This window comes from Archocentrus centrarchus, chromosome 6 (assembly GCF_007364275.1).
Source record: "Archocentrus centrarchus isolate MPI-CPG fArcCen1 chromosome 6, fArcCen1, whole genome shotgun sequence".
Taxonomy (NCBI): Eukaryota; Metazoa; Chordata; class Actinopteri; order Cichliformes; family Cichlidae; genus Archocentrus; species Archocentrus centrarchus.
The window spans coordinates 34,176,164-34,196,643 of NC_044351.1; the positions used below are offsets into that span (position 1 = coordinate 34,176,164).

Here is a 20,480-nt window from a genome sequence, read left to right on the forward strand (position 1 = left end):
TGCAGTACCTCTAATACCTATAGTATGCTCTAATCTCTGTAATAAAATGTTATGGTCAACAGTATCAAAGCTGCACTGAGGTCCAACAGGACAAGAACCGTTCCTCTACAGATGATCAGTTAGCTGTTTTACAACTACTCTTTCAAGGGTTTTTGAGAGAAACGGACTGGTCTTAACTGACTTGTCTAAACAAATACCAGCAGGTAATGTTGGTAAAATGAATACTTTTGTGTGGTTTGGACTCATGGTTAGTGAGAGTATCAGCCTGCAAAGATAATCTGCCACTTCAGCAATTATTATCAGCCTACAGAGACTTCACACTTATGGTGTTTTGGGTAGAGATGGAAAAGTGATCTGATTTAACATTTTAATTGACTTGGAATTTTGCTGCTGATTTCTTGGAAAATTGTCTCGTAATTTTCTTGAAATTTGCTGTAATATTTCTAAGAATGATATTTAGGCACTAATCATAAGGGGAATAGATAAAGTGTTACTTTCTTTATTAGACAACAGAAAATTTTTGTACTGATTGTGGCACATTTCCAATAAAGAACTAAAAAAACCTTTCTAGGTCTTTTGAGTTAAGTTGTGATGAGGTTGACATGAGTCCATGAACTTTTCATTTACTCACCTTTAAGATTGTTTATATATATATATATATATATATATATATATATATATATATATATATATATATATATATATATATATATATATATATATGTATATATATATATATATATATATATATATATATATATATATATATATATATATATATATATGAAACAAAGACTTTTAATAAATGTATGATGCAAAATTGGCTCATGAAATTCTCTGGTTTTATTGGCCGCACTGATCAGCAGGTGTGTGTCTGTGTGTAGCACCTGCAGCTTGATGCTGGTCATGTGTGGCCGTTCATCATTCTCTCTCACAGCAGCAGCGACAGCCTCGTGTTGCCTGGCTGTGTGCTCATCTTTCAAAAAGTTTGTTTTTCCTGCATGTCCAGGGGAAATCTGAACCCTGCACTATCAGCTTGCTGATTTAAATGCAGAAATTGGATCCTTAGACGAGGGTTTTTATGCTATATGTGACATAAGCACCCAGTCTGAGAATCTTTTTTTCAGTTTAAGTACAAACTCAGGCTGATCGACATTGACTGGAAACTGCTGTGTGAGAACACTGTGTTCTCTGTTGTGTAATAAATGATAGTAGGGTGTGGGCACACAATTCAGATTCCATTCAGTATGACAACATGCCTTAATATTAAACACAAAAGGAGTTTTTATCAGAAGCACCATGGATAAGAAAATATGTGATTGCTAATGCGGTTTCTGATTTTTCCCGTTATGGTTTTGGAGGTCAGCCAGCAGTTTGTTGAACATGCTTCCTGGTACAGGCTCCTGTGGTCACATGACTGATGGTAGCATTTTCCTGCAGGTGCTCAGTTTGCCTTACTTGCAGCTCTGGTCGGGAGATGCCTCTGATTTTGTCACTTCGTGCATCACCCATCCATTTAAGTCCCTGTGAACTGGAGATGACTGGTTTCCTATTATGAATCTGTGTCTGTATATTTAAGATCTCATCGTTCCTCATGCAAAAAAAGAGCCCAAACAGATTCATAAACAGTGCTTTAATGTGCAGAACAGTCCACTTAAAGTTCCCATTGATAAAATAAACCTCAAATCCAGGTGCAGATCATAAAAATAAAGTAAAATAAACAATATTTTGTTTTGTATTCTTTTCCAAAAACATGTAGAACACTAACACTGCTATACGGTCATGTAGCAAGATTCCAAAAATGTACAACAGAAGATATAATTTCAATCAGAATACTCAATATAGGAAACACAAATCACACAAAGTTAGAAGTTGAAGTTTGTCTTTCAGGAAAGATTTTTGATGCAGTTAAAAAAAATCTGCCAAACCAAAACCAACTAACACTGAGCGTGAGAGCAGCTCAGCGTGAGAAGGTGACTGCACACCTCAGGGCTGAAAGCCAACGGTTTGAGTCCGACCTATGGCCTTTGCTGCGTGCCTTTCCACACTTTCCCGCCTGCTCTTCACTGTTGCACTATCCCATAAAGACCCCAAAAATCAATATTTTAGCATGAACTACTTTTAGTAGTTAATTTCTCTTTTTAATCTCAGTGAAGCTATAAATCAACATGATTTAACATTTAATACTCATTAAAAGTCATTTATTGTATTAGTGTAATCAAGCATTAGAGAGACGCATCTGTAAACAAGCATAAAGAAAGACATTGAGCACTTTTATCCAGTTTAAGTAAACATCTGAATACCGATCCTTACACACCATGGAGCAATACTTTCATGGATGTGATACACCGTGGAAGGTGTTCAGCTCCATCCTCACGCACGAGGAGTTTCGAATGGGAGCAAAACGTGAACGTTTGAATTCTGAGGCACTTAAATGGAGCCGGGCGTCCCTGACCGGTCTGAGGAGATAATCTAGCCCACGCTGGGTGAGGAAGGAGAGAGCAATCTCTCTCTTTTTGCCTTTTTTTATAAAATTTATCACAGCTACAAGTGTTGATGTGTCACCTTCAGAGGGACAGGAAGAGCCTGTTTCCTCCCTGCTGTGTGGACGCTGCTAATTAACCAGACTGACCAACACATTCACAGTCCCTCACAATGATTGGTAACTTGCAGTCGGTTTATCGGTGCCACCCTTGTTGCCCAAAACCCCCCAAAAATGATCCAATTCAAGCTGCTGCGTTTCCACTTACGGCTGACTCGTTCTGCTTTTCTGTATTCTCTGACACATACAGTTACACTGATGGATGTTTACTGTATATTCATACTCTTCACCAGTCTGAAGTAAGGGGAGACTCAAGCATGAAGAGGAAGGCGTTAATTTACTGGCTGATCTACATTCCTGCCCTCACCCTTTGGGTTGCACAATGGGGAGGATGGATTATGTTTCCCGGACAGCTTGGGAACGAACCCGGAAAAGCTGGAACAGGGGAGGGAGGTCAGGAGTTCTCTGCTAAGACTGCTGCCCCCGTGACCTGAAAGAATGAACGGATCGTAGAGAGCAGACATCCTTAACATGGTCATCTCAGGCACAGAAGCCTGAACCACTGCTGCTTATCACAGAGATGTGGAAAAGTTTAAAGAAATCATCTTCTGACAGAAAGGGTCCGAGTATCCTCATATTTCTGAGGGTCTGTTATGTTTGTATGTCTTTGCATGCAAAGGGAACTACACCTGCCCCCACATGAAGGTGGATTGGTTTTCTGTTTTTCTATCGAACCTTTTCACACAGTTGCCCACACCCTCAGGATGCTGCACACTCACGACCACTTTTGATCACAATGCAACTGCACGAGTCGCCTGATGGAGGGCGACCTTTCTGCAAACAGCTACAGTCTCACTGGGAGCGACTGCAGTCACTCTCAGAGAGACTGCTGAAGGTTTGAAAATAACTGCTGTCTCATTCATAAATGCAGACAGACTGCCAACATGTTGCATCAGTCTGAATGAGTCTTTGTCAGTGAGCACAACTCGAGGGGATTCGACTCAGGTGGCTGCCAGCTCGCTGTGTTCTGGTTACATTCCTGTAGAACAGGAAGGCAGCAGAGTGCAAACGTAACAGTTAAATGTGAATACCTGTCTATGTAGACAGCAACAGATATGTTTATGAAAATTTATCACAGTTAATGCTGTATAATCAGAAACAGAATGCATGTATTTGTCAACTTGACCTCATTCGACTGCAGACTAAAAGCAGCATTTAAGGTAGGTTTTAGTGACAGCGTTGGTATGCAAAAAAATAAAGTGAGCTAACTTCATCTTACTGGATAAAAAAGATACTGACAAAATGTAACTTTGAGGACATAATTTGCAGTTGAAAAAGTGATACTCAGCATATTCCAAAATCCTAAAAATAGCAATAAAAATAGCAATCATATCAGTTTGTTTGTACTGTGTGAGTTTTCTCACTGTACCATATCAATAACACTCAGATCACCAAGACAAAATAACTGCTTTTCATTGTTCTGATGTGTTTCATCACTTCCTTCCCGGCATCTTAATAGTGCCTTAGACTTAGACTTACATGGCACTTTTCACGGTACTCAAAGACGCTTTACAGTGCCATGCACTATTCACTCGCACCTCAATCATACTTGGTGGTGGTAAGCTACTAATGCAGCCACAGCTGCCCTGGGGCAGTCTTAATTTTTCTCACAGCGAGAGCGTGAGAAAAAAAAAAAGATACGCAGCCAGCTCTGTGTTTGTACAGCCAGTGTAATTTCCCACATCCAAGCGGATCATTTGAATGTGACGCCATGATTTTGGTTTGTTCACAAATATCAAACAATCCTCACTATAACATCGCAAAGTTTTTAGGCCTGGCTTGTGCAAGTTCTAATGGTGTACCTGCTGGAAACTGGTACCTGCTGAGTGCTGAGAACATCAGGAGATCATCAGTTTATAAAGAGTTTCTGTTTCTATTTCATCTGTTTTTAACCCTTATCCAGTCCTTTCTGTAGTCTATTGGAGGTCAAATCTTTGTCAGCCCTGTTTTAACTGCTGCTCGGTTGCTGCATTTTTACAGGTAACCAGCTGAACTGATAGGGTTCCCGTGGCACCAGCAGATCTATGTCGAGCCTCTTCTGCTCTTTTTCACTGTTTACCGTCCTGTACCCGAGCGACGACATGGCCCCTTTACACACTTCCTGGATTCGCCTGACCTTGTTGTGCGGCAGCGCGGTGCGCCAAGCCTGGGAGACGTCGGCGGCGTTCCGCGATGTGATTTTGAAGGCCTCTTTAATGGAGCCTTTGCCCTTTCCGTGGGTCACCCTGTAGATCCATTCCTCCAGCTCTTCGGTCATCTCCAGTCCTACAAACTTGTACATGGCGTTGATCTCCCCGAGGGGGTCGCGGGCCATGTCCTCATAGCGAACCATTTTGTAGCGGCCTTTTAGAAAGGGAGGGGGCTTCAGGACGGCCCTCTCGTTGATGCGCACGTGGCTGCGGCAGATCTCCTGCATGACCTGAAACTGAACCTCTGCCGCTGGGATGCTTTTCTGCTCCAAGACGACAGCGTTATCAGTCACAAAGGCTTTGGCTGACTCTTCCCTAGACCGCATCACAGCCCGCGGATCTCGGACCAGGTGAATGATGCGGAGATCCAACCTCGGGTCCTGCAAAAGCGGGTAAAGGGACTCCAGTTCAAAGAAGCGCACTTCTTTCAACACCACATGAGAGTAAGTGCCACAGGCTTTCTCTACCCGCTGCAGGCCCCGTGCATCACATTTCTGCAGGCACAGCGTCTGGTTGCTGAACTGATTACGTGGCGTGAGAGGACACGCCGGCGGCGAGCACAGAGCTCGACTGTGACTCCACATAAACAAGGACGACACATTGTGGCTCTCCCGAAGGTAGGCCTCCATCACCGAGAAGTCACACTGGAACACGCTCCGTAAGAGATCCCTCACAGCCATTCGAAGCGTCCGCGCACCGTTTTTCTGCAGCTTGGTCCACACGTGCCAACCGGGCTCCATAAGATAGAAGACGGACGGGTGCTGACTGAACACCTGACCCAGGAAGGATGAGCCTGATCTCCAGGATGACAGCAGCAGAACATGGACTTTGGCATTGGAGGGCGCTGAGTCGCAGGGGGTGAGCTGGACGTACCAGCTGCAGAACAGTGCCAACACAGCCCCCTGTAGGATCACCAGGAAAATCACGGTCCTTAAGTTGACTCTGCAGCGGGGCATCGTGGCTGCCGTCGGTCTGCGCGTGAAGCAAATCCTCCTCTCTTTGCTCCTGTGTTGAGCTGTGTCCCTCGTTCTGCTTTAAAAAGAAAAAGAGAGAAATTGACTTGTAAGATTTGACACTCGTGCCTGTAGGATGCACAATCTGCTTGCAAATCCCATCTTTGCTGAAAAAGTCAGTGTGCAGTTTGACTCCAGTGTTGCCAGATTTCACGACAGAAACAAGCAACTCTATGAAAACAAGCCCAAAAGAAGCCCAACTGGCAACCCACAACATTGTGTAAACCTGAGGCCGCTTTTAAACAGTATAGCTCTGTAGTAGTATAGCTCACTTCTTTGTTTTGTGTCATTGTGTTTTGGAGCAGTAAAACCCATGGTTCTTAGCCTCATAGAAGAGCAGGGTGCACAGTTTTTTTTTGTGTGTGTGCTTCTCTGTATTAGCATGTTGAACTAAATCAGCATGGTGAGCACATATTTCACACCTGCAAAATCTGGAGAATGCCTTTGGTACGTCTCTCCTATGGAAGCCGAGAGCGGCCATGGTACGTATAAACTTTTTTCTGATGGTTTTCTCGAGAAAACGAGTTATTTAACCATCAAGAAAACCATCAAGAAAACGAGTTATTTAACTCGTTTTCTTGATGGTTTTCTCGAGATAACGAGTTATTTAACTCGTTATCTCGAGAAAACGAACTTTGTTTTCTCGTGATAACGAGTTAATTTACCGATGGTTTTCTCGAAATCACGAGATGATTATCTTTTCTTTAATGCTCATGATCAGTTTCTCAGTGTTCTTAAAACCTTTACAAGAATGGTCTCGGACTGGTGTGACAGGCATTTGAAGAAAGGAATCTGAAGAAAGGAATCAGGTTTAACACACACCAATCATCCTGTTACAAAGTTCGTTTTCTCGAGATAACGAGTTAAATAACTCGTTATCTCGAGAAAACCATCAGACACTTTTTTTTTTCGGGGGGGCAAAAGGAGGAGGGGAGGAGGACAGGGGTGCCTAATCAGCGCCGTTCCTCTGTTACTGATCATATCACATGCACAGCTGTTAAATACAGAAAATGCGACTAGATAAATAATTTGGTCGCATCGTTTTGGCGCCCCCCTCCTGTGCGGCGCCCCTATGCACTGCATATAGTGCATACCCACTTTTAGCGCCACTGTCTCCCATCTGAGCTCGGATCCATTCTGTAAGTGCGCTCTCTTTCTCACACTCTTTATTATATTTTTTCTATATTTCCCCGCTTACTGGAGCTCATTCTTGCGCTGCCTCCTCACTCTGGGCTGCTATGAGTGTTTGTGTGGGTGTGCGCCCGGTCAACTTGTGCAGGAGCGATAAACAGGAAGCGGGGGCTTGGAAGGGACAAACTACCTACCGCTCGTCTTTTGCTTTATTATAGGGCGCCGAGAGATAATCAAGGAGTTTACCTCGGAAAGAAAGTCAAGCCCAAATAAGCAACTTGGTGTTAAAAAACAAGCCCAAAAAACCGCAGCCCGCGACTCACGAGATTTGCAAGCGACTCTAGAAAAAACAAGCCCAAAGTCGCTTATAATAAGCGGACTTGGCAACACTGTTTGACTCCTCCCTCCACCCCTACTCCTGCTGACAATTAGCAAAGACATGTCAAGTAAGGTGCCGTTTACACGAAGCCGTTTTCACTGGAAACGGTGTCGTTTTGATGCGTTTCAGCCTTTCGTTTACACGATGGCGTTTCAGAAATGATCCGCGTTTACACGATGACGTGAAACGATGGAAACGATGAAAACGATGTAGTTCCCATGCCAGGCCACAAGTTGGCGTTGGTTTTCTCTTTGCAAAGTTTGTTTATGCAAGACGCGCATGCGTGGAGTGACACAGTAGGTAGTGCGGCAAATTGTTCATTACTTACAAAACGGCCAGTGTGAGAGGTTTTGTGTGGACTGACGATGAGGTTGGATCGCTGCTGCACACAACGCTGAATTACAAAACGGTAAAAACACAAGAAAAGCATAAGAAGCACTCGTGAATCCGCGAGTACTGTTTATCAATTTGCGCGTACAACTAAAAAACTGAAAAGTGCGGTGTGTAAAAATATTGAGCCCCCTTTTCTCTGAGTGCAGCCAATTGCATTCAGAAGTTGCCTGATGACTGCTAATGACTAAAAAGAGTTCACCTGTGTGTAATCTAATCTCAGTACAAATACAGCTGCTCTGTGACGGCCTCAGAGGTTGGTTAGGAGAATATTGGGGAGTAAACAGCATCATGAAGTCCAAAGAACACAGCAGACAGGTCAGGAAGAAGGTTGTGGAGAAGTTTAAAGCAGGCTTAGGCTATAAAAAGATTTCCCAAGCTTTGAACATCTCACGGAGCACTGTTCAATCCATTATCCTGAAATGGAAAGAGTACGGCACAACTGTAAACCTACCAAGACAAGGCCGTCCACCTAAACTTACAGGCCCAACAAGGAGAGCACTGATCAGAGATGGGAATCTGTCCACAGGACAACTATTAGTGGTGCACTGCACAAATGTGGTCTTTATGGAAGAGTATAGAATAGAATAGAATAGAATAGAATGCCTTTATTGTCATTATACAGGATGTACAATGAGATTGGAGGGCCACTCCTGTTCAGTGCCATGTAACAGAAAATCAAACTCTCTAAAATAAAAATATTATGAAAATATTATAATCTAGTATGATCAATATAATCAAGAGATAAGAGCAAGAAGAAAGCCATTGTTAAAAGAAAACCATAAAAAGTCCCATTTGCAGGTTGCCAGAAGCCATGTTGGAGACACAGCAAACATGTGGAACAAGGTGCTTTGGTCAGAGGAGACCAAAACTGAACTTTTTGGCCAAAATGCAAAACGCTATGTGTGGCAGAGAATTAACACTGCACATCACTCTGAACACACCATCCCCACTGTCAGATATGGTGGTGGCAGCATCATGCTCTGGGGCTGCTTCTCTTCAGCAGGGACAGGGAAGTTGGTCAGAGTTGATGGGAAGATGGATGGAGACAAATACAGGAAGGAAAACCTGTTGGAGTCTGCAAAAGACTTGAGACTGGGGCGGAGGTTCACCTTCCAGCAGGACAGCGACCCTAAACATAAAGTCAGGGCTACAGTGGAACGGTTTAAACCAAACATATTCATGTGTTAGAACGGCCCAGTCAGAGTCCAGACCTAAACCCAATCCAGAATCTGAAAACTGCTGTTCACAAACGCTCTCCATCTAATCTGACTGAGCTTGAGCTGTTTTACAAAGAAGAATGGGCAAAAATTTCAGTCACTAGATGTTCAAAGCTGGTGGAGACAAACCCTAAAAGACCTGCAGCTGTAACTGCAGCAAAAGGTGGTTCCACAAAGTATTGACTCAGGGGGGCTCAATACTTTTGCACACCGCACTGTTCAGTTTTTATTGGTAAAAAATGTTTTGAATCATGTATAATTTTCTTTCCACTTCACAATTGTAACCACTTTGTGTTGGTCTTTCACATTAAATTCCAGTGAAATATACTTATGTTTGTGGTTGTAATGTGACAAAATATGGAAAAGTTCAAGGGGTATGAATACTTTTGCAAGCCACTGTATATTGTACAGTATTTCTCTCTGGTCATGAAGCATGTGGCTAACAGCTGCCTTTCCACTGCAGGAACTCCACAAAATGGCGCAAACATTCACGCCAAAAGCAACAGTAAAAAAAAAAAAAAAAAGAGTCTTGGGGCTGACGGTTTTAAAAGCTTTCATCAAATCTAAAAAGACGTGACACATTTTACATCACCTACAGAAACAAAAAGATGCTGCAGCAGTGAGAGCTCCAAAAAAACCTCAGGATCACCTGATTTGTCAAAGGTGTAACTGGTAATTTTAAATTTCTGTGGAATAAACCCAGTTTGAAGGGTTAAATGGAAAATGGCCAGTTTCATTCACAATGCGAGTTATTAAAACTTTTCATTTTGAGTTTGAGTAAATTACTATCCAGACAGTATAAATACAACATGTGCAGTACCTCGGTTTAGTTCAGCAGGCGTAGCAGTTGTGCCGATGATGATGATGATGATCATCGATGCTCTCCACAGAGAGGCTGAGCTGCAGCCTCTATTCCTAAAAAGGCTGCCAGATAGTGGCATATTAATGGCAAGTTGACTGGAAGGGAAAAGTGCTGCAGCACTGAGAGGATGGCCAGGAAAAGTAAATGCAGGAGCACTGATGCACTAATTCATAGTGAAGGAGCCCCAAATAATGACTGTATAAGTGAATGTAATTTTCAGAACTTGGGACATTTCTGTATGTAAATGATTTAATGAATCTGAGGAAATAATCTAATAATTTGAGATACTTTCATCAGCTATTCATAAGCCTGTGGTCACGAGCTTCGAGTAGTGCCTGTGAAGGAGCTCTGAGCCGCATCCTTCTCTGCATAGGTGATGAATCGGCATCTTTGATACTGCCTGAAGATTTTGATATCTCAAAGATTTTGTTAAACTATATATCAGTAAATGATTTGAGTATTTGATTTAACACATTTAAATGTATTTAAGGTGTAGATGGGTTTACAGTAGTTTGTTTTGGCATTTATTAACCCTTCCGAGGTCCATTTGTCATTGGGCCGGGGGGTGGGTGTTATGAAACCTGCAAATGAGGATACTCCACCTGACTTCTATTCTTAATCAACTGACTGGACTGAACCGTGGAGTGTGGAAGGCAGGGAAGGGGGTTATTTTGTCATGGGGATTTTGTTAAAATATTTCCCATTATTATTTAGATTTGTTATAGTTTTGTTAGGATGCTCATGTTATTCATTTTAGGGTTACAGGCAGCTTATGAGATATCATGTAAATATCTTTGGGAATGACTCCCCCATAGTTATGAGGAAGGCAAACTATAAATAGATGTTTTTTCTGTGCTTTGGTTGGACTGGAGTTACTGCTGGGTGTGTGTTGGATTTCACTGTTTCGCTGTTCTTTGTATAATTGTTAGTAAAAGAAAGACAGAGCTCCGGACATTTGAGTCACCTCTCATTTGATTTTATCTCCATGCGCCTCAAGCCATGTGGTTACCATCTTGAAAAGAGTTGTTTTTCAGCAAAACGCTACAGTGACCGAAAGAACAAGATCATGAACACTAGCAGCAGAAACGAGCTTCCTCTGAAGCAGGGGTCTCAAACTCCCGGGCCGCATCCGTCCTGCCCCTACTACCAGTACGCGATTTGATGTCAAAAATATAAGATAATTTGGCCCTTTAAGTTACATTTTTTAGCATTTTGCTAACTCCTCTTAATTGGAGGGGAAAGCGAAATGTCAAAAAAGTATTCTATTAAATCGTGGACTGGAAGTAGGGGGGGGGGGGGGGTTGAGACCCCTGCTCTGAAGGGTGGCTGGCTTCTCTCTGAGAGAGAGGGTGAGGAGTGCAGCCATCCGGGAGGGGCCTTGGGGTCGCCCTGGATGAGCTGGAGGAGGTGGCTGGGGAGAGGGAGGTCTGGGCTTCTCTGCTTAGGTTGCTGACCCGGCCCTGAATTCACAGAACAAAATGGATGGAAGAATATATATTTTATTTTCATTTATTGATTCATTTCTGTCCCTCATTGTTGCAGAAGAACTTTAGGCTGGTTTGAAATGCAGTGAGAAAGCTGCAAACACTGGCACCCTACACCACACCTCATACCTGACAAATTTTCCTGCTTCCAACACATCCCACGGTCCTTGGCAGGTGCCGTTGTACACAAGGTTTTAATGTGTCTGTTCAGTGTAAATTTCCTTTATAGTTTGAATGATGCCACCTTGCATCGCACACTGATCACCTGGTAACGCCCTGCTGTAGATGTACTGAAAGACTCAGACTTAGATAAAGTACTGGCAGCAACCAAAAGAAGTATGAAGAGTAAGATCCCTGATGGCTGAAGCGAGCCGTGCGAGCGTGCCATAATGTGTCATGCTTATTGAACAAACCCTGACACGAGCTGAGCACCTTCAGACCCTCGGGATAGGAAAATAAACCGACCTCACAGCAGTTCCTCCTTCCTCTCCGTTTCCTCACCATCTTTTCTCTGTCATATAGTTCCCACTCGTGTATTTACTCAAAACCTAGTGTGGTAATAATTAAACATTTGGGCTGATTTTGTACATGTGGAGAAACTAAACATTAACCAATCAAACTTTATGTAGGTGTTAGTCACGCCACTGCGCTCCTGTGAAATCGCAATGAAATGTCTTTGCTGGCATCTTCCTCGGTCATAAAGCACACGGGAAAGACGACTCACCCGCAGAACACTGGGAAACGTCTACACTGCTTTATTGCAAGAGTCAAGGGGAAAACACAATCAGAGGTGTTAATGAGCTTTACCTAGTCGGCCTCAGGGGGCCCACCCACACAAACACTGTCACAAGATCACAGAATGCGCTCCGGGCGGGCACAGGGTCAAATCCAGAAAAACAAACCAACAATGAACCGACCGGAGCGGGAGCCAGAGTGCGTACCTGGAGCTGATGCAAAGATTTGGCAGGGACTTAAATAGCCGCCCATTGATGAGCGCACACGAGCAACAGGTGAGTAGATCAGGGAGACCCGGAGGCACACCTTCACCTCGGAATAAACAAATCACACTGACAAAAAAAACACACACAGAGAAGAGAACAAAGGAGCAGGCAGCATTTCTAATCCTGTCCATCCTGGTCGCTCCCAGTGAAAATCTTAGCACCTCCAGCTCTGCCTCTTTTTGTCAGTGCAGCTGTCTCCAAACCAACAATAAATCAAATTAATGCATTTTGACATAAACTCTTGAGCCAAGCACTTATTCATCCACCCGATAATGCACGCTGTACTCGTGTTTTAGCTGATAACAGAAGCTGAGGCCTGAGGTAGGGTGAGACTCCTGTTAGCAGCTGAGTCTTTGCCTTCTGAGTAACCTGCAGGATGCAGGAGTGGAAGTTAATCTGGGGACCATCAGCTTACACACAGTGGATTCATGTGGTCACCAGAGACCGTGGACTCTCACAGTACCAACAACAGGCAAAATAATAATAACTCCGAGCAGGACTGAAGAAAACAGCTAACTGTATATATAATGTTTTGATATCTGTATATAGTGTTTTGATGTGTGTGTACATGTGTGTATATGTATATGTGTGTATTGACATTGATATATATTTTATGTATATAGTGCTTATGTATTTGTGTATAGTTTTTCTATTCTATTCTATTTTAGTTCATTTGTGGGATCATTAAAGTTTTATCTTATCCTATCTTATCTTACTGGCAAATGACAGGGTGCTAAATACACAGGAAGGTTATCTATGCAACAGCAGCCTGGAATTCCCACTGGTGACCAAACATTAGCTGCAACGTGATGAGCAATGAGCGGCGTTTATAAGAGGACGGGCTTTAGCTTCTGGGTCCTCTGGGGAGCGCCAGTAATTCAGGGCTTCAGGTCCAGCGGGCCAATTTCCACATCAGGACTTTTTTTTTTAATTTCTTATGAATGTGAATGAATTGTAGCTAACAAAAAAAAGTCAGGTTTATACTGTGTAACTGTGAACTTCCTGTCATTGTTTTATTTGATTATATTGATTTACTTACACATTGTTTAGAGTATAGAAAGCTTTGACCTACATGTCTGCTGCCAGAATGGGGACATCTGTTCCCACCAACCCTCATTATGATAGGCTGATACTCAGATCATATTATTATGTTAGCAAAAATGAAAGAATGAAAGCCTTTGTGAAAAATAGGGATGCACCGACCTGACATTTCTATCAGATACCAGTCCGATCCTGAATCGGAAAGCTGGATCGGGTATCTGTGACAGCAAGTCGATCTCTGGGGTCGATCTATTCAGTTTTGTTTTTTGTTGTCCTGTGTTTACAAAATCAGCCAATAAAGGAGCACTAACAGATTTTATTCTTGCTCGTCACAGCAACACCGAATCTCATGGTTCTCACAGCCGAGAGGCCCAAATCAGGTCAAAACTAAATGATGGAGCTACATTTACAAAGAGCCTTCAAAACACCAAAACGTCTGGATGAAAGTCTCGCTTAAAACAGGACAACTGTAATGCAATGCCACATACTGGCAAGTGGCTATGGCTCTTAATAAGAGGCTCTCATTCAAGTTTCAAATAACTTTTCAACAGGCTGTCCAGAAGGAAACACGGATACCTACCCCCCAAGGAGATGTTACACAATATTACATTATAAAACTAAACTGTTGAATCATCCAAAAGTAAAATATTGCCAGGTTTCCCAATCTCTCCAACAAAGATGCAGATAAATGGAGCACTAGGGTGAGCTGCCGGGGCTATGTCTTAAAAGTTACATTGTAAGTAATAAAACAAACATACAACACAGGCTTTGGGACACTCCTGTGGCCTGAATGTGCTACACACATGAAACCACAATGGAATATATGCCTTACACGTGCTATAGCTCCCCCTGGAAAGGTCATAGCACCCCCAAGAAAACAGCTTGTGTCTGTGTGTGTTGAGAACTGAAATAAAAAAAGGATCCTTCAGAGCACCCTCAGTAAAATGCTTAGCCCCCCCCCCCCTTAGCACCTGCAGAAAAATATTTCTGGAGCCGCCACTGTCAGCTGACCTGTGCTGCTGCTGACTCTCAACTTTACAGCTTTTTGTGGATTTAGGCAAAGGAGGAGTTAAATGGTACACTCATCACTCATCCGCCTTCACACACACATGAACCTGAGTAACATCCATTCTTAATCCAGAGGCTTTAATATGATGAGGGCCCAGCCTTTGCAGCTATAACAGCTTCAACTCTTCTGGGAAGTCTTTCCACAGGTTTAGGAGTGTTTATGGGAATTTCTGACCATCCTTCCAGAAGCACATCTGTGAGGTCAGACACTGGATTGGATGCAGCTGCTCTTTGTTATATTTGTTATAATCCCACTAACAGCTGACGGTGGAATATTTAGTAGTGATGAAATGTGAAGACTGGAGTTGTTGCACAGGTATCATCCTATCACGGTACCACGCTGGGATTCACTGAGCTCCTGAGAGCGACCCATTCTTTCACTGATGTTTGTAGAAGCAGTCTGCATGCCCAGGTGCTGTTTATACACCTGTGGACATGGAAGTGACTGGAACACCTGGACTCAATGGTTTGGATGGTGAGTGGATACTTTTGGATATAGTGTATGTATCATGGCCCCTTTCCAACCTGTTGCCAGTATAAAATTAGTATAAATGTGGAACTTGGCAAATGATAATGACTCCTACACTTGGCCCAATCATGCTTCTCAAGCATGACCCACTTTAGAAGCTCAGCTTGGTCCTGGATCTTTGATCCAGTGTTTTGTGTTTTGGACTCTGGAATTATTATTATTTTTATTATAATTTTAGTATTTTGAGTCTGAGTCATTGCTTCCAGTTTTTGGATATAGTTTGAATTTCCTTGTTTTCCTTGTTCTATTGTTTCCTGGTGTCTCCCTGTAGCTGTAATGTCTCTGGTATTTATATTCCTTATTCATTCCTGCCTCCCTGTTTTCCCCGTGTTTAAGTCTCCGTCACCTGTTGGTGTTATTTTGTGTGAGATGTTGTGTTGGATCACTCCTGCCCACCTTATTCACTGCTTACTACTTGAATACATTATACAGCACACTGAATGATGCAGAAGTAATCAAGCAGCAAATGCTCCCAAACTACCAACCTTCTGAATCTGAATCCATAATATTTATGACTGTGTGGATTATACCCTCTTATGTGCACATGGATCTGCTGCATCACGTGTGCAGATGTCTTGCAGTGCCTTGTATGCAGCTGCTCGTGTTTGTTTGCAGCGAGGCTGAAACAGATGCGTCTCTGTTTGTCAGAGGAGACGTGCTGAGTCCGTGTGCAGGAAACACTTTGCTGTCTTTAAGAGGACAACAGCGATGGTGAGCAGAACCACGGACTGCAGTGAAAATATCACAATATTCATCTGCAAAGAAGCATTCATTACTGCACCTGCAGGAGGAGCAGCACCAGCTGTAACCTTTTCTTGTCCTGCTTATTTCTGGGAAAGCAGCTACTCAAAACCAGGCTGCTTGTCGCACTCAGCTGTGTGTGCATGAAAGCGCGTACGCTGTCGGGGTTGTTTCGGGATGTCACGCAGCTGCGTGGAGCACCGTGATCAGAGGATAAATAAACCGCACAGCCGGCCAGTCCCCCCAACAATCCCCTCAAAGTGATTCACTCAGTCAGTGCATGATGGTGGCGGTTTTTTAATCGCACTAAACATCATGCAGCATTTCTGATGTCTGTGCTTTCTTCTATGGAAAGCATATAAGAGCTGCACATAATTATATTATATATAAAGTGCAGTAAACTGTCTCACTGATGATTTTATTTATCCTGGTTTTTTGTGAATCCTGATGTTTGCTTACATGTAAAAGAATGAATCCCAGTTTCTTCCCCACAATGAGGATTACAGCTTAAACCAATTTATTGGTTTACGTCAGCTTCTTGTGTTTGTGTGTGACGCCAACAGAAACACACAGTTCCCTCTGGTGGACATTCATCACATGGTGTTCCACACTCATTTATCAGCTGTTATTAGCTTTATTAGCTATCAGTATCAGCATTCAAACTATCCAGTATTATAGTGGAGACACGAATATCTTTGGTTTGCATCACGAAGGCCACCCTGTGTAAAAACCTGCCCAATCAGATATGTGGAGCTGCCTCCTGTGAGTAAGGAAGCAGTCTTTAACATACAAAATCAGCTGGGTTCTGATTAAAGTTACAAAAAGATTGTGAATTTTCTTTTTTTTGTGAATATTATGTTGGAAATATTCATTCAGTGTGTGTTTGCATAGAAACCTGAGTTCTCTGCTCTTCTTTACATTTATCTCTCATTTCTTCTCATAATCAAAAACACACACAGATCATCTTCCAGTGTTTCACCGTTCCTCACTTGTTCTGTCATATTTTTATTTTTGGTCTAATTTATTCGTTTATTTGTATTTTCCTTTTTTCTAGAGAAATTATTACAAAATAAAGACTTTTTTGTCTTTTATTGTTACTGATAACTGCAACACTAAAACAGCACCACACATAAGCCACATCATATTTGATTATCATTTGTGTGTTTGCATATAAACTCATCATTACCCAACCTCAGAAAAACTAGCGTTTGGATGCCCACGTTTAAGAATTATGATACAGGTTCAAACTGAAATTGAAACAAATATCTTAAAGGTGATGTTACTGCTTTAAAACAGATTTAAAAAAAAAACAAAAAAAAACCTGAGCCTAAATATATTCACCTGTACCGGTAAAGTCACATTTTAAACCTGTCTGTGAAGCCCAAAGCTTTTAATTACCCCCTTCATTCATTCATTCCTTCACCGTCTCCCCCTGAACTCTGTGGCATCTTGGCCCAAATAAAGTGCAGCGCAAACGGCTGAAGGGCCCGACGGAGCTGACGGGAGCCGGTGTAACACCGCAGACCTCAGAGGGGACATATGGGGATAAACGCATGGAGCCTCCTCTGCCTACCTGTGGGGTCACGGATCACAGTTTTTGTGGAGTTTGGTTACATTTTTGCGTCGCTCAGTTTTGAGGACGCATTTATTAACAGTTTGCTAAAATAATGCGCGCAAAGAATCAGAAAGATGGACAGAAAAACGTACGAAGCGAAGCGGAGCTTGTTTATTCGTCTTCTTTGACCCTTATTTTATAAAATGGAGAGAAAAAAAAAGTCTTGCCTTTAGTTTTTTGTCGGCCTGATGACGGAGTCCGAGCGCAGTCCGTCCCAAACACCGCGGAGCTCTGCTCTCCTCCGCTGCCCTCGGCTACCAGCTGCTCGGATAGCCTCCTCGCAGAGCGCGCTGCGGACAAAGCCAAGTTTTGAGACGTGGACAGCGGCTGAGCGGGGATAACGGCCTGGCGGAGGGATGGGCGGGGGTTGTTGGTCGCGGATAGAAGAGGGTGGAGGGTGGAGGGTGGAACTGTTCCGTTAACAGTGTCCCAGCAGCACGAAGACAGTGAAGAGAGCCGTGGGTCTGCTGAGTCACGGGTGGGCGCTACTAGCGAGTTCGCAGGAACCCCTTATCACCCCCCCCCCCCCCCCCCCCCGATCTGGGCCTTCCCTAACCACCGTCCTGCAGTTTGATAAGAGACCGAAGAACCAAATAAGGTGCCGTCTGACTATGTGTCAAGTTATTATGAAAATAAGTTTTCCTGGAGGTGGATTATAGATGCAGATAAATGTGTCAGCCCTCCCCATTTTTAAAACAGCCGCTGATACACTGAGAAACGCGTGAACTCACAGGGAGAAGTTGCCTCCTGGCTGCTCATCTGTCCTGTAATAAATATTGGAAATTTTCTATTAATTTTTCTATTAGTAAATCATGCATCTATATTAAAGGGAAAAAACAGGAAATTATCTGCTGTTGAATGTTTTATCGGTAGTGGAAAAACATCATTAATAACACTAATCTCACTGTTACAGTGCAGATGGGCTTTTTCCATGTTTGCTGCTTCTTTAACTTGGGCCAGCTTACACACTCATAATCCTACTTAAGTATTCATGCAAAAAGTAAAATTACTCATGCCGAATGACCACTTTCAGAATCATATATTGTCATTGGTATTGATTAATTAATGTCTGTATCGCTTTAACGTTGCAGCTGGAGAGAATCCTAATGACTTATATACTGCAGAGCAGCTTTACCTATAACACAGCACTATATGATATTTTAATATCAGCAAAACAATAAGTAAAACTTCAAAATAAGTGTTGTGGCGTAAAAAGTACAATATTTGGATAGAAATATAGTGGAATAGAAGCAGAAAGCAGCATAATATATAAAAGCTTAAATAAAGCACATTAAGAAGTACAGTGACATCCCAGCAGTGGCCCAGTCCCTGCTCTCATCCAATGGCACAGGGGAGCCGCTTTATGACATCACACAGATCCAAAGGTAGTAAAAACAGTCTAAAACGGAGTATTTATTAAAGCGCATGCTTCTGTTTCACAGGGATTACTTTTATTTAACATTCACCATAATTTGAAAGTTGGGCCATGTTTAACAGTGGCATTCACCATTGTAACAGTATATTTGACAAAAATAAGGAAAACCATAGCAAATCTGGGCTTATCTCAATAAAAATGTATTTTTTAACCTCTCAACAGGTACTTTAATCTGTAACTAAATCATAAAATTGTAAGCTATTTATATGTTCAAATATAACAGTCAGATAAATGGAGCCCGAATATGTTTTTCTCCTTTTGATAGTGAGAATAACTTGCTTGGTGCTTTCATGGCAGCACGGTGATGTGGCGGTTAGGTGTGTGCGCTGCAGTCTTTCTGTGTGGAGTCTGCATGTTCTCACCAGGTCCTGCAGCTTCCTCCCACAGACGTGTGCATTTGGGTTAATTTGTTATTCTAAACTGCTGTAAATGGTGGCCTGTCTCTCTGCGACACACTGCTGACCTGTCACAGGCCTGCTGTATCCCAGCAGTCACAGTGTGACACTGATTTGGATAAATGAAGCAGATGGTCTTACTTTGTTGCTCTGGAAAAAAAAAACAAAAAAAAAAACTGTAATCACATAAAAAAGTAAAAATCGTCACACGCTTTGTTCCTCATGATAATAGTCAAGTTCAGATTTCATCCTTTCAAACTAGCTTTATGGTTGGGAATGTTTTGCTAAAATATGTAAATTGTTTTGGGAAGTTCATCAGGATCTAAGATCAGAAATCTTTTGTTGTGGTGTTGTTTAAATTTACGTCTTTGTGACGTGAGTCTGGCTCTCCGGGGGGAAAATAAACTGGGACTTGGGAGCAAGTTTGGTCACAAGATTCACTCGGAGAAACGCAATGCAACAGTGAAAGAAAGATATGAAATAAAACAAGGGATGCACCTGTTTCCTGTGAGCCCCAGACTCATATCCTGCTCTCCTGATCAGCTAAAAACAAAGCTCTTTGTTGAGCAGCAAGAGCTGGATGAAGACAGAGGTGGAGAGGGTGGAGAGGGACTGGGGCACTGATGTGGAGGCAGTTGAAATAGTCGCAGTAAGTTGTTAAAAAAAGAAAAAAAGAGTGCTCTGTCATTCAAACTGGAGACTTCCAGCCTAAAGTGAGACAGCACTGTTACTGGTTATATGGCTCTGTGTTACTTTGTAACTGAACTCCTCAAAAACACATGAGCTAAGGCTCTGTCACGTGAGTGGATCTGTTGGTCCAGGATTAATTATTTCAACAGCTGTTGGTCAGATGTACATACTCACACAATGCAGCATCACAGCCAGTGATGGAGACCAGACTGTCTTTATCAGGGCTGCACAAACGCTGATGTACTGTTATTAATTTGATCACAAAAATAACTTCATTTAAGTAGCATCATTAAAAACAAAACAAAAAAAACAGGAAAAATAAGTTCAAGCAGAAATCCAGACATTAGTGACAAAAACAAGAGAAAATTTAGGACAAGAAGGAGGAGTTGTCAAAGCAGATCATCTGCCTCCATCTCACCCTATCCCTCACCAACCCTCTGCGTGTCCTCCTTCACTACATCCACAACCTCCTCTGAGGTCTTCCTCTTTTCCTCCAGCCTGGCAGCTCCATATGCAGCATCCTTTGTCCAGTATATCCACTCTCCCTGCTCTGCACATGTCCAAACCATCTCAGCCTTGTCTCTCTAACTTTGTCTCCAAACTGCTCAGCCTGAGCTGTCCCTCTGTTGTACTCATTTCTAATCCCGTCCATCCCGGTTATTCCCAGTGAAAATCTGAGCATCTTCACCTCTGCC

The 20,480-nt window shown here is 42.7% G+C and overlaps 1 protein-coding gene across 4 annotated transcripts; it reads right to left on the reverse strand.

Moving 5' to 3' along the window:
• Nucleotides 1-1,632: 1,632 nt before the first annotated feature.
• Nucleotides 1,633-17,670, reverse strand: chst6 (carbohydrate sulfotransferase 6). 4 transcript variants are annotated; one of them, XM_030732377.1, is made up of 2 exons: nt 17,433-17,670; nt 1,633-5,820 (listed from the first exon to the last, which is right to left on the reverse strand). In XM_030732377.1, exon 2 carries the CDS (start codon nt 5,745-5,747, stop codon nt 4,551-4,553), a length of 1,197 nt encoding a protein of 398 aa, XP_030588237.1. In that variant the 5' UTR covers nt 5,748-5,820; nt 17,433-17,670; the 3' UTR covers nt 1,633-4,550. The 4 variants fall into 4 exon arrangements, with proteins under 4 accessions (XP_030588237.1, XP_030588236.1, XP_030588238.1 ...); XM_030732376.1 differs by having other exon boundaries at nt 1,633-5,823; XM_030732378.1 differs by lacking the exon at nt 17,433-17,670 and adding an exon at nt 12,212-12,401 and having other exon boundaries at nt 1,633-5,823.
• Between the last annotated feature and the right edge of the window lie 2,810 nt (nt 17,671-20,480).